At 38.2% G+C, this 18475-nt stretch overlaps 1 protein-coding gene across 2 annotated transcripts in view; it reads left to right on the forward strand.

Annotated features, from left to right (window-relative positions):
• Window positions 1-18475, forward strand: part of TTC17 (tetratricopeptide repeat domain 17) — a 108442-nt gene that overhangs the window by 36741 nt on the left and 53226 nt on the right. For both annotated transcript variants that reach the window (XM_044750168.2, XM_014861236.3), the window contains exons 9-16: window positions 581-741; window positions 2182-2294; window positions 3119-3265; window positions 4118-4233; window positions 4390-4555; window positions 5712-5789; window positions 5926-6150; window positions 8588-8774. In XM_044750168.2, the coding sequence (XP_044606103.1) occupies window positions 581-741; window positions 2182-2294; window positions 3119-3265; window positions 4118-4233; window positions 4390-4555; window positions 5712-5789; window positions 5926-6150; window positions 8588-8774 (1193 nt within the window). The remainder of the gene's footprint in view (window positions 1-580; window positions 742-2181; window positions 2295-3118; window positions 3266-4117; window positions 4234-4389; window positions 4556-5711; window positions 5790-5925; window positions 6151-8587; window positions 8775-18475) is intronic.

The raw sequence follows: 18475 nt of genomic DNA on the forward strand, positions 1-18475 counted from the left end.
TTGTGAAGGGAAATAGAGTTGTTAAATACTTAAAGATTTAGAGTATATTGTTATGTGTCTTTTTTGGCACCTGTGAAGTCCAACACACCATTTAATGTCAAGGTAGTTGTATTTAAGGGAAGAATTTCACATGCATCTTTTTGCCCCCGTTTTTTTTGTTTTTTTGTTTAAAGATTTTATTTTTTTCCTTTTTCTCCCCAAAGCTCCCCAATACATAGTTGTATATTCTTCGTTGTGGGTCCTTCTAGTTGTGGCATGTGGGACGCCGCCTCAGCGTGGTTTGATGAGCAGTGCCATGTCCGCACCCAGGATTCGAACCAGCGAAACACTGGGCCGCCTGCAGCGGAACGCGTGAACTTAACCACTCGGCCATGGGGCCAGCCCCTTTGCCCCGAAGTTTTAATAAAATGATAGCATTTATTTAGCCCCATCGTTCCAGAACTTGTGGTATAGTGCTTGTATTTTAAAAGAAAAGAAGCTGGCAATTATTGCCGAGAACCAGAAACCTGTGTGTTTACGTGGGTTTAAAAATTCACAGTTTTAAAGCTTTGTAACTTTTCTTGGTGTAAAAAATGCTCAGATCCCTCCAGCGAACGCTGAATGAGTTGAAGGACTATCAAAAGCAGCATGACCACTACCTGAGGCAGCAGGAGATCCTGGAAAAACACAAGCTCATTCAGGAGGAGCAGATCTTGAGAAATATCATCCATGAGACACAGATGGCAAAAGAGGCACAATTAGGTAAGTATTGGCTCCAGATGACTGAAGACAGGTTAGGAAATTCACTTCTAGCATGCTTTCCTCTTTCACAGCCTTCGCGTAGCCATAAAGCAGTAGAAAGTTGTGCGTGTGGCTTTCCTCAATCTTAAAATCAAGAGCCATCACAGCAGATATACCAGCAGGCCTGGGGAGCTGCTTTGGTCCCTCTAGCTTTTTTTAGTTGACATTTTAAAGGAAAAAACAAGTCTTTTAGATCCTAAGAGTCTAGCAACCATTGTTTTCCCTCTATTGCCTACATGAGGCTTCTCCAGCTTCGATGGGCGTGTCTGTCTCCTGCAGATCTTGTTACCGTCCAGATTCAGATTCAGTACTTCTCAGGGGCGCCTGAGATTCTGTATTTCTAGCAAGTTCCCATTTGATCCCTGTTGCTGCTGGTGTGAAAACACACTGTGAGTGACACGGCCCTACACCAAGTAAACACAAGCCATCAGACACACCCTAGAGCCAAAGCATCCACACTCTTCAGCCAACACTGGCAACAAGGCTAAAATTCCTTTTTGTCTTGCTCCCTTATGAACCAATGTTTTATTTTAGAACTGAGATTTTAGACTAAAATTTATCTCAAGCAGAAACTCTTAACCTGGATCAACAGATTAGTTTCGGGGGGTTCTGAAATCATCCCCACAATTATATGGAGAATTTTGTATGTATACAGTTTTTTTCTGGGAAGAAGATATATATATTAAAATTAAAATATATGGCTCTATTAAAATCTCTTAGAGTATATGACCTAAAAATAGAACCACTGATCTGAGGGAACTTGGGCTGACAGAAGATCCGTCATTGAGTGTATCCAGAACATTTCGTTTCTGATTAAACCCTAAGGGAACAGATCTGACAGCTTGACATCAAAGAATAAATTAATAGAATCCCTTATTTACAGCCTTTTCCCTTGAGAAATATACTGGTCTGGAAGGCCTCTTAACCTCTGAACCTGAACCATTTACAGTGCATTTTATAATCCATCTTGCAAGTTTTCTTTGCTATTTTAAATGTAAAGAGTTATGTTCAGTCCTTGCGATTATTTACTGCTCAGTCTTTACTGAAATGCAACCAGAGCTCTTATATATAAATCTGAAACAGACTTACCAAGTCTATAAAATAAATTTTCTCCAGGGAGATGGCCGAAGTCTCTTAAAACAATGTAATCAGTAGATTTTATAATCATAGAATGCAATTCCCAGAAGATACCTCAGTGATATCTGGTGGAGCTTCTTTGTTTTATAGATGGAGAAACCAAGGCTTCTTTTGAATGATTTAATTTAATTAGCCATTAATGAGTGTTCTCTGTGTAAGTACACTGCCAAGCTCTGAGGAATACAGGGTTGAAACTAAATGAAACTAAGAAAATCATGTTGGCATTGCTGATCTTTCTCATTGGAATTTCCTTTCCTGCTCCAGGAAATCATCAGATATGCCGTCTGGTCAACCAGCAGCATAGTTTACATTGCCAGTGGGACCAACCTGTGCGCTACCATCGTGGAGATATCTTTGAAAATGTGGACTATGTTCAGGTCTTTTTCTTGATACTTTTAGTTTTTATAAAGTTTTGCATATCTAAGAGTGATATCGCTTTTCCCCCCTTGATTCCTTGTATATTTGATCCCTAAAATTTGTGACTGTCATTGAAGTTTTCGAGTATCTGTTATGTTTACGAAGTCAGCTTTTATAGAGAGTACTCAGTTACTCCATGAATAACATTTCTATTTGCCAAAGAATATTCATCATATTCATTCCTTTTTCTCATGTCTTTCCTACCCCATCCCAGTTCCATTCTCTTGTTTAACAGGGTTTCAGAAATACACAAGAACTGTGGTATCTTGTGAAAATATCTGACAATGTTTTACCTTGGTTTGGAGGAAGCCTGTAGATATTTGAAATTGATTGTACAATAGCGTATAATGCCTAAATGATAGCTAGATAAACTCTGAAGAATGCTTCTTGAGTTCCCCTGTTTCTACCCACTGCAAACTCGTAGAGTAGTGATCATTTTAGTCTAAGTAGGGGAGGGGAATAATGAGCCAAACCTCTGAATCAGCTGATCATTACACCTAGGAGACTAAGTCATAGAAAGGAATTAAAGGGACAGGAAAACAATCCATGCCGTTTCTCTTACTCCAATGGCATAGTTGATTGAAGTTGCTAACTATGCATTATTATCTGTGAGAGAATGCTGTTGGGCATAGTTCTGAAAATTAAAAGGTCTGATTGTTTTAATACTGACCTACTTCCTGATTTCCTACTAATTCTGAGTAGCCACTAATGTTTTGGGCTTAAGTCTTAGTCACAACTCCTTTTCCACTTCCAGTTTGATTGAACTTTTCTTTTCACTTTCTAGTTTGGTGAGGATTCATCAACGTCCAGTATGATGTCTGTGAACTTTGATGTTCAGGCAAATCAGAGCGATATCAGTGATTTGGTCAAGTCTTCTCCTGTAGCCCATTCTATCCTCTGGATCTGGGGCCGGGACTCTGATGCGTATAGGGTAAGTTCACAGAGGATGAAGGAGCTTTCTCAAACAGACAAGATCTCTTAAAGCAGTGAATGGCCCTCAACCTCACTGATTAACGTGGTCCCTGTCACTGTTCAGCTTAGTTCAGCAAAGACTTACTAAACTTCTGTTAGATGGAAGGTATTCTACTAGGTGGTAGATAAGTACGACGCAGGATCTGCCTTGAGTTCTTCTTCCCAATCAAGTGGGGCACCTAGACACCCTATCAAATTCAAATTTGAGCTCTAATTTTAATTCAAAGCTTTGAGCTCTAAGTATAATTACCAACCGCGACAAGTTTCTAACCTTGACGTAAGTGTATGCTCGTATGTACTTCACTCATTTAATCAGCATTCTTTTACTGAGCTTCCAGTGTGTACCAGGCTGGTACTATGAATATAACATGCAAGCTCTTGCTCTGCTGGAGCTTGCATTCTAAAGGAGGGTGCAGATAATAAACAAGCTAATGAGTATGTATTTCTAAGCTAGCTAAGAAATAATTGTATGTTGGCCATGGGAATATCAAGGTATAAGGATCGAGACCTTGTATTTTTTATTCACCGTTAAATTTTCAGAACTTAACTGAGTTTTATTCTAACAGAATTAATACAGCCACTTAGATTTAATTATATTCCTCAAAATTTGATAGCTTCAGTATATAAGTTTAGTAAGCCTCTGTACATATTATTTATCTTTAGAAAAGTGAACATTTTACAAATCGAAAAACAATTTTTAAATGCTGGCATTGACAAAGCAAAGGCCTTAGTTCGGAGAAAGATAGGTTCATTTAGCATGTTGAAATCTTAAATCCAAAGAAATTTGTGAGAAACTTTCTTTCTTTGTTAGGACAAACAGCATATTCTGTGGCCTAAGAGAGCAGACTGTGCCGAAAGCTATCCCAGAGTCCCTGTTGGTGGGGAATTACCAACGTATTTCCTGCCTCCGGAGAACAAAGGACTCAGGCAAGTGCTGATGGATTTGGCAAAGCACTTGATTCTGCATGGTTGTCATCTGGCGGTTCTTTGAGAGCACCAGCCTTGGACTTGAAAGGTTAAGTCTTTATTTTGAAGTCGCCCAAACTTTGAAAATGTGAATCTTGTTCCTTTTTCTTGTGCCAGGATCCACGAACTCAGCAGTGACGATTATTCTTCAGAAGAAGAGGTCCAAACCCCTGACTGTTCCATAACTGACTTCAGAAAAAGCCAGACTCTGTCCTACTTAGTCAAAGAATTAGAGGTCCGCATGGATCTGAAAGCCAAAATGCCAGATGACCATGCACGCAAAGTAAGGCTCACGTAGGCTGGTGTGTATTGCCGTCCGTTCTGGGTGACTTCACAAGCCTCTTAGGAGGAATAAAAATTTGATAGAAGGCAGTTGTTGCACTTTAAGTTTATAAGACTGAAGGATAGAGTTAAAGAATTGGTGAGATCACTAAGAAGTCAGTCATGCCAGTGAAGGAGTGCCAGGACAGTGTTCCTCAGGGCTGCTGTTTACATGGACCACCTAAGCCCTGTTCCTCTAACTAAGAGGGCTACAGAGATGAGTAAGCAGAACTCTGTTTACCTAACCGAGGCCCTTCTGACCACTTCAATTTAGCTTTGTATCCTCCAAGCTTCTAGAAGTTTGAAAAGTTGAAGATTCTCTTTCCCTGGCTTTATCAACCCTGACTTGGCCTTATATGAGGTCCTCAGGAATTTATATGAATTTGATAACCACTTTGCAAACATTATAAATAAGTTCTGTTACGCTGTTTTAATTCCTGTTAGTTGTGTACAACTAGGAATGTTTTATTATTGAGTATAAATGGTATGTTAGATACCTTTCCATAGATACTAATGAAAACCTTACCTTTTCACAGAGGAAACAGACCATCACAATGACCTTTTTAAAAATAATTTTAAAACTACGAACAGTTACTACTTACATTCAACATTTACTGGGGCAAAATACATGTTCCAGGCAGTTTGGAGTGCTAGGAATATAAAGATAATAGACCGTGAGCCCTACCTTAGAGTCGCTCACAGTTACACAGATGCCGCAAGAACATGAAGTAGATTGAAAGTCTGGTGCTCTTCCAACTAGGAAAGATAGATTTTTATTGCATCACGTATTGCATGCTGTTGTCTTCTGAATAATTTCTCATTGGGTTCTGGACACTTCGGTTGACTTTAATGGGGTATGGTAGATCACTTTAATACGCGTATGGGATATATGTCTTTTTAACTTTCTTGTTGTTGTTAAAAGAACCTAGGGCACACATGTGAACAGGTCAACACCTGCAGGTATGCCGATGACCTCATGTTATTTGTATGATTATAAATATCTATTCAAATTAGCTGTTCCCAAGGAGCTCAAGTAAAAACTGCTATCTGTAGAAATTCTTTTCAAATGTCTTCCCTGTTATTTTCAATTGAGTCAATCTTCCTTTTGATGTTTTCAGATTTTGCTTTCCCGTATTAATAACTATACTATCCCAGAAGAAGAAATTGGGTCTTTCTTATTTCATGCCATTAATAAGGTGAGTCACCTACTTCAGACATCTAAAATTTAGAGGCTTGGTAATTGTAATTAAAAGTTACAATGCATGTATTAAAACCCTTTTTAGAACAAGTACTGTGTTCTTGTATTAACTGAAGTGTTTGGGGGTTTTTCAGCCAAATGCTCCCGTCTGGCTGATCCTCAATGAAGCTGGACTCTACTGGAGAGCAGTGGGAAACAGCACGTTTGCTATCGCGTGTCTTCAGAGGGCCTTGAACCTGGCTCCCCTCCAGTACCAGGACGTTCCTCTCGTGAACTTGGCCAACCTTTTGATTCACTATGGCCTTCATCTTGATGCCACTAAGCTGCTCCTTCAAGCTTTGGCCATCAATAGCTCTGAGGTGAGGCTTTATATTTCTTTGTAGCTACATGTACTGTGTGGGGGTAACTCAAATTCAGAGTCCAATTTGTATTTCTCTCGGGAGGGCATAAAAAAATCTCGTGTTTTGTTTTTCAGAGCAAATTTGCATATTTTGAGAGGGCATAAAACAGATTTTATTTTTTGATGTGTTTATTTCTTTATTTTAAATGAGTGCAATTTATAATTATACCATTAATTTTTTTTTAGAAACTTACATTTAAATAAGAATGCTAAAAATGTACTGCCATTTTTTTATGTCAGTCTGAAACATCTGGTTCTTTATCCTACTCATCACAGCGTGCATGCTGCTTAGGATTATACTGATTTACAGCTTTAATTTATAGCTGTCTTTATACCAACCAAGCCAGAGCACAGTTGAGAGGTTGTTTTGGTAAGGATGGGTAGGTGGATTGATATTCCTACTGAACCGCCCGCATGCGGGCCATAGAGTTACATCACTCTGGGTAGTTCTTTACTCTGTTTCATAGTTTCTAAGATACCACTTCTTTTTTTCATATTTTAGCATTTCTGAAATAAGGATGCATGTTATAATTGATGACATCATAGGTTTGGTGAAATACAGTTATAATAAATACACAATTAAATTGCATTTATACCTAGTGTGTAAATGTTTATGTTTTACATCCAAAGAAAATTTTAGAAGCAGTGTGCATGAATGGTTTAGGCTTATTTGAGGTATCCCGGAACTGAACTTCATTAAAATTAAGAATTTCTGTTTATCAAAAGATACCATTAAGAGAGTAAAAGGCAAACCACAGACTGGGAAAAGGTATTTACAATAAATATTTCCAACAATGGACTCCTATCTAGTATATTGATATAAAGAACTCCTTCAAATCAATAAGAAAAAGACAACCCTTTTTTTTAATGGGGAAAACAGCAGGCACTTCAGAAATGAGGACATCCAAATGGCCGGTAAGCCCATGAGGAAATATTCAACATCATTACTAATCAAGGAAATGCAAATTAAAACCACAGTGACATGCCACTTCAGCATCTCACTAAAACAGATATATGACTGACAATACCAAGTCATTGAATTCTCATACTTGCTGGTAGGAGTGTAAATTTGTACATCCACTTTGGAAAACTATTTGTTGTATCTCCTAAAACTAAGTGTATGCCTACCTTAAGACCTGCTAAGTATATACCCAAGGAAAGTGAGTACGTATGTCTATCAAAAGACATTTACAAGAATGTTCATTGTAGCTTTATTGGTAATAGCCAAAAAGTGGAAACAGTCCAAATGCCTATCCGTAGGAGAATGCATGAACAAACTCTAGTATATGCACATGATGGAACATTACGCATCGATTTTTTTTAAAAAATGAAGTGCTGGAGGCCAGCCCAGTGGCACAGCAGTTAAGTTCACACGTTCCACTTCGGCAGCCGGGGGTTCGCCAGTTCGGATCCTGGGTGCAGACATGGCACTGCTTGTCAAGCCATGCTGTGGCAGGCATCCCACACATAAAATAGAGGAAGATGGGCACGGATGTTAGCTCAGGGCCAGTCTTCTTCAGCAAAAAGAGGAGGATTGGCAGCAGATGTTAGCTCAGGGCTAATCTTCCTCAAAAAAATAAAAAGTAAAAATGAACTACTGATACACAAAAAACATTCAGTTTCTAGGGGCTGGCCCCGTGGCCAAGTGGTTAAGCTCACGCGCTCCGCTGCAGGCAGCCCAGTGTTTCGTTAGTTCGAATCCTGGGCGCGGACATGGCACTGCTCATCAGACCACGCTGAGGCAGCGTCCCACATGCCACAACTAGAAGAACCCACAACAAAGAATACACAACTATGTACCGGGGGGCTTTGGGGAGAAAAAGGAAAAAATAAAATCTTTTAAAAAAAAAAAAACATTCAGTTTCTTGAATTTTGGGTATTATGTTGAGTGAAAGAAGCTACAAGAGGGTACACATTATTTATACACAGAAGAGAACATGCTGTTTGATTCCATTTATATGAGGTTCAAGAACAGGCAAAGCTAATCTATGGTGATAGAAGTCACAACATGACAACAGTGGTTACCTCTAAGACGGGGGTTGGGTTGCTCAGGGGAACCTCTTGAGGTACTGGAAACATTCTAGATGTTTTATATTTCAACCGAGTGATGGTTACAAGGATATATACGTATATAAAAATTCACTGAGCTGTACACTTAAAACTAGTGTACATTACACACTTTATGTACTTTTTATCTTAGTAAAAAGGTGAAAAATAAATTTATATTTATGTTATACAGTTTAGAATTGCCTGATGTAAATAAAATGGACAGTTAGCCATTAACTTTTATGGGGTAATCTGAAAAAAAACAAAAAAACATACTGTAAAGGTTTTGTAACTCTCAGAAAATATAAACTCATTAACATTTTCCTGATTTTTTTTTTTTTTCTTTTCAGCCCCTGACCTTTCTGAGCCTTGGAAATGCTTACCTTGCTCTGAAGAATCTCAGTGGGGCGCTCGAAGCCTTCAGACAGGCTTTGAAATTAACCACCAAATGCCCAGAGTGTGAAAACAGCCTGAAGTTGATCCGCTGCATGCAGTTTTACCCTTTTCTGTACAACGTCACCTCTTCCGTTTGCAGTGGTAAGCAGCAGTTACATGCTGGCGACATAATGGGCTCAACCAGGGTTCCTGTTGTGATCAACAGAACACGGAAAATGATTTTCTCAGTTTCTCGCCAGGATTTTACATAGCTATTTCTAGCTACATAAGAAAGCAGTTAATTCATCACTTATTAATTAGATGCCTCAGGGTAGTAGGCTTAGTTCTCTGCCAGAACCCAAGTTGAAAAAGGCTGACTAAAGTATAATTGACTGGGCTTGATAGGCTGTGAGATTTTTTTTTTCTCTCCCCAAAATCTCTGATGTTTTATGATGACTGATATTAACAGTGAAGGATATTTTTTCTGTCTGTGAACTCAGACTGTGATGAGGTTCGAAGCCGTTTTTCTGTCCTCGTGTACTGAAATACACCCCGTGGCCTTTCAGTGAAGGTGATCCAGACCTTTCCACCTTTAAAATACTTGTCTGACATTAAGTGGTATCTGTCTGCATTCTTCCACTTTCTGCCACAGCCACCAGTATAGACACCTGTGCATAAGTGTGTCCACTTGAGTCAAAAAATATTTGCGTTAATATCTAAACTGTTCTAAATTCATCAGTTAGAACTCTCTTTGTAAGAGTTCCATGGTGTTTGGTCATTGACTTGTTTAACCTTCACTACAAAGAAAGGAAAACGGATTTGACTTGAATTATGAAAGGTGTGGTTTACATATGTGTGGATCCTCAGTTCCGGTAGAGCAAACAGTAGCTGCTCTGTTAATGTTCAAGTGAGATTGTAATATTCAAGCAGAGGGCCATCAGTCCAGCTCCTTCACTTCAGGTGTTTAAAAAAGAAACAAAAACAGACACGCACTTGGTTAAGTGACTTGTGTAATAGACATCAATAATTACTAGTAGATTTGGTACGCAAAATTGATTTTCCTGATTTACCATACAGGCATACTTCATTGTATTGCTCTTTGCAAATACTATGTTTTTACAGATTGAAGGTTTGTAACAACCCTGTGTCAAGCAAGTCTATCAGCACCCTTTTTGAACACTTGCTTACTTTGTGTCTCTGTGGCACGTTTTGATAATTCTCACAATATTCCAAACCTTTTCATTATTATTATGTTTTTTATGGTGATCTATGATCAGTGATCTTTGATGTTACTATTATAATTGTTTTGGGGTGCCACAAACTGCACCAAAGTAAGACTGTGAACTTAATTGATAAATGCTGTTTGTGTTCTGACTCCACCGACTGTCCATTCCTCAGTTTCTCTCCCTCTCCTCACACCTCCGTATCCCCTGAGACACAGCAATGTTGAAGCTAGGCTGATTAATAACCCTACAATGGCCTCTAAGTGTTCAAGTGAAAGGAAGAGTTGCACGTCTCTCGCTTTAAATCAAAAGCTAGAAATGTCTAAAGCATGTGCGTGTCGAAAACTGGGACAGGCTGAAAGCTAGACCTCTTGTGCCAAACGGTTAGCCAAGTTGTGAATGCACAGGAAAAGTTCTTGAAGGAAATTAAAAGTGCTACTCCACTGAACACACGAATGACAGGAAAGTGAAACAGCCTTATTGCTGATATGGAGAAAGTTTTAGTGGTCTGGATGGAAGATCAAACCAGCCACAACATTCCCTTAAAGCAAAGCCTAATCCAGAGCAAGGCCCTAACTCTCTTCAATTCCACAAAGGCAGAGAGAGGGGAGGAAGCTGCAGAGGAAAAGCTTGAAGCTAGCAGAGGTTGGCTCATGAGGTTTAAGGAAAGAAGCCATCTCCATAACAGAAAAGTGCATGGTGAAGCAGCAGGTGCTGAGGCAGAAGCTGCAGCAAGTTCTCCAGAAGATGTAGCTGAGATCATTGATGAGAGTGACTACACTAAGCAACAGATTTTCAGTGTAGATGGAACAGCCTTCTATTGGAAGAAGATGCCACCTAGTACTTTCATAGCTAGAGAGGAGAAGTCCGTGCCTGGCTTCAAAGCTTCAGAGGACAGGCTGGCTCTCTTGCTAGGGGCTGATGCAGCTGATGACCTTAAGTTGAAGCCAGTGCTCATTTACTGTTCCAAAAATCCTAAGGCCCTAAGAATTATGCTAAATTTACTTTGCCTGTGCTCTATAAATAGAACAACAAAGCCTGGATGACAGCACATCTCGTTACAACCTGGTTTACTGAATCTTCAAGCCCGCTGTTGAGAGCTACTGAGAAAAGAAGATTCCTTTCAAAATATTGCTGCTCATTGACAATGCACCTGGTCACCCAAGAGCTCTGATGGAGCTGTGCTGAGATGAATGTTGTTTTCATGCCTGCTGACACAACACCCTTTCTGCAGCCCATGGATCAAGGAGTCATTTCGACTTTCAAGTCTTATTATTTAAGAAATACATTTTGTAAGGCTATACCTGCCATAGGTAGTGATCCTGCTGTTGAGTCTGGGCAAAGAAAATTGAAAACCTTCTGGAAAGGATTCACCATTCTAGATGCCATTAGAAACATTCATGATTCGTGGGAAGAGGTCAAAATATCAATATTAACGGGAGTTTGGAGGAAGTTGATTCCAGCCCTCATGGATGACTTTGAGGGGTTCAAGACTTCAGTGGAGGAAGTAACTGCAGATGTGGCGGAAACAGCAAAGGAACAAGAATTAGAAGAGCAGCCTGAAGATGTGACTGAATTGCTGCAGCCTCATGAAAACTTTTAATGGATGAGCAAAGAGAGTGGTTTCTTGAGGTGGAATCCTGGTAAAGATGCTGTGAAGACTGTTGAAATGACAATAAAGGATTTAGAATATTATATAAACTTAGTTGATGAAGCAGTGGCAGGGCTTGAGAAGCTTGGCTCCAATTTTGAAAGAAGCTCTACTATGGGTAAAATGCTATCGAACAGCATCGCATTCTAGAGAGAAGTTGTTCATGAAAAGAAGAGTCAATTGACGTGGCAAACTTTGCTGTTGTCTTATTTTAAGAAAGTGCCACAGGGGCTGGCTCCGTGGCCGAGTGGTTAAGTTCGTGCACTCCGCTGCAGGCGGCCCAGTGTTTCGCTGGTTCAAATCCTGGGCACGGACATGGCACTGCTCATCAAACCACGCTGAGGCAGCATCCCACATGCCACAACTAGAAGGACCCACAACAAAGAATATACAACTAGGTACCAGGGGGCTTTGGGGAGAAAAAGGAAAAAAAATAAAATCTTTAAAGATAAAAAATAAAGTGCCACAGCCACCCCAACCTTCAGCAACCACCACCCTCTGAAGACTCAGATGATGGTTAGCATTTTTGAGCAATAAAATACTTTTTAGTTAAGGTATGTACATTATTTTTTTAGACATAATGCTATTGCACACTTAATAGACTACAATATATTGTAAACATAACTTTTATATGCACTGAGAAACCAAAAAATTTATGTGACTTGCTTTATTGTGATTTCACTTTGTTGCAATACTTGCTTTTTCGTGGTGGTCTGGAACCAAACCCTCAGTTTCTCCGAGGTATGCCTGTGCTAGACTGCCTTAGGATTTTAATGAAATGACAGGCACTAAGTAGTGTTTATATTTTTTAAATATCAGAGCCCACTTTTTTGGTGAAGAAACCAAAAACTTCTCAGCAGCGTAACTCTGTAACTCAGTTGTGGATCAGTGTTGAACACAGTCTAGACTAGAGTTCTTACGTGAATGCTCAAGACCCAAGACAGCGTTTTAGCAAGGCAATAAAACAGAGTGGCTACTGCGAGAGCCAGACAGATTCGTGTGTGAGCCCCAGCTCTGCCATTGTTGTCTTTCTGATCCCACTAAAGCAACTTGTGTCCTCGTCTATGAAATGAAAGATAATAAAATCCATCCCACGTACTATTGGGGAAAGCTAAATGAGAACCTTATCACAGAATAGGTGTTGGGTAAAAGTAAGCCATTACAAATTCATAATGAATACAAAATACTTAGAACTTTAAAGGTGTAAAGTATAGATCTTTATCTTCTTACTTATCCTAGAAAATATCTTGTGGTCTTTTAAATTTTGTGGGCGACCTAAGGACAGCCTTGTAAACAGGATTTCACTTTTTTCAGTGAGTTGTCTATATTAATAGAATCTCTTATTTTCTTTCTTTACTGTCACTGCCCTCACCTCTCTTGATTTCTTTCTGTTATTAGGAAGAAGGATTTTGTGTGTATATAGTGACCCTTTTGTAAAAAGCCTTTTCCTTAGCATTAGTTTTACATGCTTTTGCTTAGTATTTCAGTTTTCTGAAATTTATTCTTATTTTATGTCACCCATGTCAAGAGGAGATTCGGTTATCTTGAGCTTTTTCCCCAGAGCATCACTTCAACTAGCCCAGGAAGCTAATAACTTGAAACAGATCTTTCTCCAAGTCATAGTATCTGATAGTTTAGATTATCTCAAGGATATTATTGGATCCGATACACTAACAATAAAAGAAAGTAATTTGACTTGAGAAGAGGAAATACATTTTTTAGTTTTTTCAAAGAGAGCTCATTTATAAAAAATGTTTTAAAAACATTTAGACCTCTTTATATTGTAACTAACTAGTTACAATAATCCAACATCTGCTAACTCCTAAATAAATACTGGTACCCCTAATGGAAATGTATGCTATAGCGTTTTCTAGGTTTAAAAACTCATTGATGGTACTGAACTAATTTCAGTATTGAATTTTTCTTTGACAGTGTTTTTGCATTACTTGTTTCCAGAGTAATCCTGTTCATTCATAGTTGTTTGCTCAGTTCCAGCTTTGAAAAGCTGAAACTTGAAAGAAGCAAACACAGACTACAGAAACCACGAACTTCTTGTATTTGACACCCTTAATGGTTGCGTCTCCTTCAGTTATCTCTGGGCTTTACTAAATAGTTGATGAAAAGAAAGACAAAAGCCTATCAATAATGATTAGCAATTTCTGTACCTTCAGATGATTTTCTCTGCCTTTTGCTTTTTCATTTTTGCATATTGAATAAGATTCGTAAGTTATCTTACTTGTCTGACACATTATCTGTCTAAAGTTTTTGTTAAGACAGTACAAAGCTTTCAAGAGGTTGGCAAGGTTCATGTTTTTTTCCATATAATAATCAAGAAATTCATATTATAATTGGTTTTTATTAGACAAGAATTTAAGCTGCCCTTATCCACCCCTTTCCCAACCATAAAATTATCCTATGAAAGTCAATTTGAAAAGCTACCAATTTAAAAGCTTTTCAGATAAGCTTTTCAAGATCAAAAATAGGTAAGTACTCTTGGAAAAACCTTTTTAAAATAATTTTTCTGACCTCTACTGTTAATCTTCCACAAATTATTTTCTTTAAAGATCCATATTAGTAACTATTTTTACAGCAACTGTAATAATATAGTATAGTGTCTCGGGTAGTATGAACTTAATGGTAAAATCGTATGTTAACATTAGCAAGTATTTTATTGCTTTTCATATATAATCACGGAATTCTTCATACAGATTTTCAGTTTATGTTTCTTGGAATATCTGCACGGGTCATGTATTCTCTTACCTTTGAATACTGATTTTTTCAGTCTAAGAATACATAATCACGGGGCCAGCCCCATGGTATAGTGGTTAATTTCGGCACACTCCACTTCAGTGGCCTGGGTTCACTGGTTCGGATCCCAAGAGCAGACCTATGCCACTTATCAGCCATGCTGTGGCAGCAACCCACATAAAAAGCAGAGGAAGACTGGCACAGATGTTAGCTCAGGGCTAGTCTTCCTCAAGCAAAAGAAATAAAAATAATCACTATGTTCACAAAATTTTTCTGCTTAGAAAGACGTTATAGCTTAAAAAATGTGTCAGTTAGTGCAGAATTATTTATCTGACAGTTTTCCAAACTTTTATTAATCTATAAATCGTTTTATTGACTGCCATTTGCTAGGTGCATATGTCCTTATAGCAACTGCTTATCATCATCTCTCTCTCTCTCTCTCCCCTTTGAATAGCATTTAATAAATCCTTCTTTTTTTATAGGTAGTTTTATATTGCCACTACAACTTCAAGGATGCTGGAAAGGAAAACTTAATAGATTGATTTTTTAATAGCCTGCTCTCAAGTTGACTATAAAAAAGAAGCTCATGCTTCCAGTTTTGATTAAATATTCTATTTCGGCAATTTTGAAATACATACTGTTTTTCCACATTTATTGGTTTATTATTTTACAGTTGGATTTAACTTAAATAGAACTGAACGGGTTATTTTAACAAACTCCTTCTTCAATAACAACATACTTAGCCCCTTTTTTGAAGTAAAATGGAATCTGTTAAATAAATTTATAATACTTCTAAGTATAGGTAAGCTCTCTTAAGTGCTGAGCACTAAAGAAAGGACTTTTTTTTAATTAGGAAAAATGAAGTGTCACAGAGAATGAAACTTCATGAAGCAATAATGATTATCTTCTCTAATGACCAAAAATGTAAAATAATTTGTAATAACAATAGGAGCAAAATGTAGATATTGAATCCATAATATCCATGATGATGGATTTTCCAAGCATTTGTTACTCGAAAATATTTTCTAAACACTTCATCCCTCAACTTCACTAATTTGCAAATTAAAAAGTTACATCTAGCAAAGATATTTTCTACTACATAAGTAATCTAGATTGTTCTATTGTTGTGTCTCTGATATGGATAATTTTATGTTTAGTAGGCTCCATTCAGTATTGTTTTTCTTATATTGGAAAACATAAGACCAATGGTAGATTATATTTATTAGATTTCATTTACGTGAGATGCTTACAGCTATGCCACTCACAATAGCATTGATATTTAACAAATATAATTAAACGTCAAATCCAGGATTTCTGAACCCTGGTCTTTTCTTAATTCATTAAGATGCATGCCCACTTAAAATTATGCCCGGATCTATAGAAATTATGAATATATGTTATACAGAACTCAGATTCTAATGTGTAGGTATGCTTAGAATTTTATACATTTCTCTATGATATGTATTTGAAAGCTTTTACCATTATAGAAAAAATAGAAAAATTTCCAGATCATGTACATGAGTTTTAATGTCTGTTCCAGTGTGTGGAAGAATTATCCTGTGTTGTCTTCACAGTGTTTCTGTGTTTATAGCGCCTGTTTACCTGTCTTATCTCCTTTTATAACTTGTTTCATTGCCTGCAGTTTCAGTCTGTATTCTTCAACCTAAATTCCTGTAGATATATGACTTGCAGCTTAAAAGCAATTTTACATGGAGTTCAGATTTTGAAGAAAAAGAAATCCTGCCTTTTTCTGCCCTCTTGTGGAGTATCCAGTATGTGCTACCTGCAGTTAAAGAACCTTTGCGTTGTCACGTTCTTCATGAGATTAGTGAAGATACCTGCTTTAAAAAAGACTCAGTTTTTATAGTATATTTAATATGTTAGTAGTTAGCTTACCTCCACCTATTTCTGTAAGAAGAATTAAAACTGGTTAATTTATTTACCAATTTCAAAATCCTGAAATGCAGGTGCATCGTGCCACGAAGCAAATGTAGCTCTATGTAATGTGTCTAAATTTTTATATTCCTTTACTAAAGGGCTTTAATTATTTGGTTAACAAATAACCCTTTGACAGTTATCTATGCGATGGTGCGAGGGTATAAGCGTGAATCTAGAAGCAAAAGTTATGATTTTCTCCAGTCACGGAGTTAGTCACTGGTAGAGCCTGGACTGATCGCTGAGTCCTCTGCCTCCCAAGGCTGGTGCAGTTCCCACGCAGGATTCTTTTACTCCCAGCAAGTCACAGACTATCCCACTGCCGTGATTGAAAGAATTCATATTTGTAGATTCTTGAGATATTTTATGAAAGTGGCATAATCACTGAAATTTTTTTGTCATCCCTCAAAAGAATTACATACATCCCTCCATAAAACACGGATCTGAACCTGATCATGGGGGCCCATCATAATGAACCATAAAAGCAAACCTGGAATGGCCTCAATTTAGCATGTCACCGTCATCTCTTCTGAATCTTCATCATTCCACAGCCACGTAGGCCTGGATTTTACACACAAGCTCTGGTGGCCATACTTGTGGTATTAGCTCAGCAGGTAATGTTTATCTTTGGGATTGCCAGCATTTTGATTTCATGAACAAAATGGTTACCTTTGGTTTTCATAAGAGCTTAGGACAGTAAGTCAGAGTCTGATAACCAATGGTTTTACACTTCAGCCTCTGAAAGACGCTGAACATATAAAAATACTTCTTGGTTTTTAATGTGAACTTTTTGTCCTGCGTGCCAAAGGTTTTTTTTCTTTTGAGGAATGAGGCTGTTGGCCCCTGCCTAAGTTCTTTCCACAGCTGTCCCCCAGTCATCGTAGATTGTTAACCTGGCCAAATAATATTTAAGAAAAATGAAATTTGGTAGTGGATATAACCTTCTAAAGCAACAGAATATGTTTTCTTTCAACCGAAGGAAACTGAGTATGGCTTGTTTATTCAATCATTCATCCATTCTGCTAATACCTATTGTGTGCCAAGCACTATTCTAGGACCTGGAGAGCAGACAGAAAAGAGACTCCAGGTCTGCATGGAGCTACATTCTAGTAGAGGGAAACAGAGAGCAGGTGATAAGCATAATAAATTATTTAGTTTGTTAGAAGGTAAGTGCTATGGGGAGAAATAGAGCAGGAGGGATGGGGTGAGATTTACATTGGCTAAGGGAGGCCCCACTGAGAAAGTGGCATTTGAGCAAAGACTTGAAGGAGGTGAGGAGTTGGGCCATGTGAACATAAAGCATGAGAGCACTTCAGGCAAAGAGAATAACTGTTGCAAGGGCTTATGCGATGAATAGCAAGAGGGCCTGTGTGGTGTCAGTGGAGTTGTAGAAGATGAAAGGAGAGACAAATGGAAGGAGGACAGAACTGTATCTTTACTGCCTTGCAGACCATTCTAATAATTTGGGCCTTCATTCTAAGAGAAAGATCTGTGATTTGGAAGATTTTGAGCAGAGGAGAAAAATGATCTAATTTACATTTTAGCAAGATTCTTCTGGCTGCTCTGTTGGAAATAGATTGTAGTGTGGTAAGGGCAGAGGCAGGAAGACCAGTTAGGATGCTGTAGCAAAAATGTAAGTGAAAGATAATATTAGCGTAGAGCAGTGGGGTGAGAGGAGAGAAAGTGAGAAGTGATCATCATATTTGGGTTCTATTTTTTAAGGTAGAACCAGCAAGCCACTACTAGAGGGAATGTGGAAAATGAAAGAGGGTGACTCCTAAATTTGAGATCGGAGCAACTAGATGCTATTTAATGAGATTTTTAATAACCAGTGGTGCTATTTAATCAGATAACAAAATCGGAGGAAAGAGCATGTTTAGGGATAAAAACAAGTTTGGTTTTGGACATGTTACGTTTGAGTTGCCTATTAAACGTCTAATGGAGGTGTTGGGTAGTTGGTTGGATATATGAATGTCCTGATGGTCAGGGAAGAGGCCCAGGCTGGAGATGATAATTTGTGAGCCATGGGCATGTGAATGGTTTTTTAAAATCACAAGCTTGAATGAAGTTACCTCAGTGATTAATATAAAAAGGAAAGTAGTTCTATGATTAATTACGAGGGTATTCCAGCCAACACTTAGTGGTTGGGAAGAGAAAGAACAGTAAAAGAGTGGCCAGTAAGATAGTAGGAAAACCAGGCAAGTATTTTGTCCCAGAAGCCAAGTGAAGAAATTGTTTCAAGGAGTGAGCAGTTGTATCATTGTTGCACCACGTGGATATGTCCTGAGAGGTTGAGTTGGATGATG

This window comes from Equus asinus, chromosome 17, assembly GCF_041296235.1.
Source record: "Equus asinus isolate D_3611 breed Donkey chromosome 17, EquAss-T2T_v2, whole genome shotgun sequence".
In the NCBI taxonomy this organism is placed as follows: Eukaryota; Metazoa; Chordata; class Mammalia; order Perissodactyla; family Equidae; genus Equus; species Equus asinus.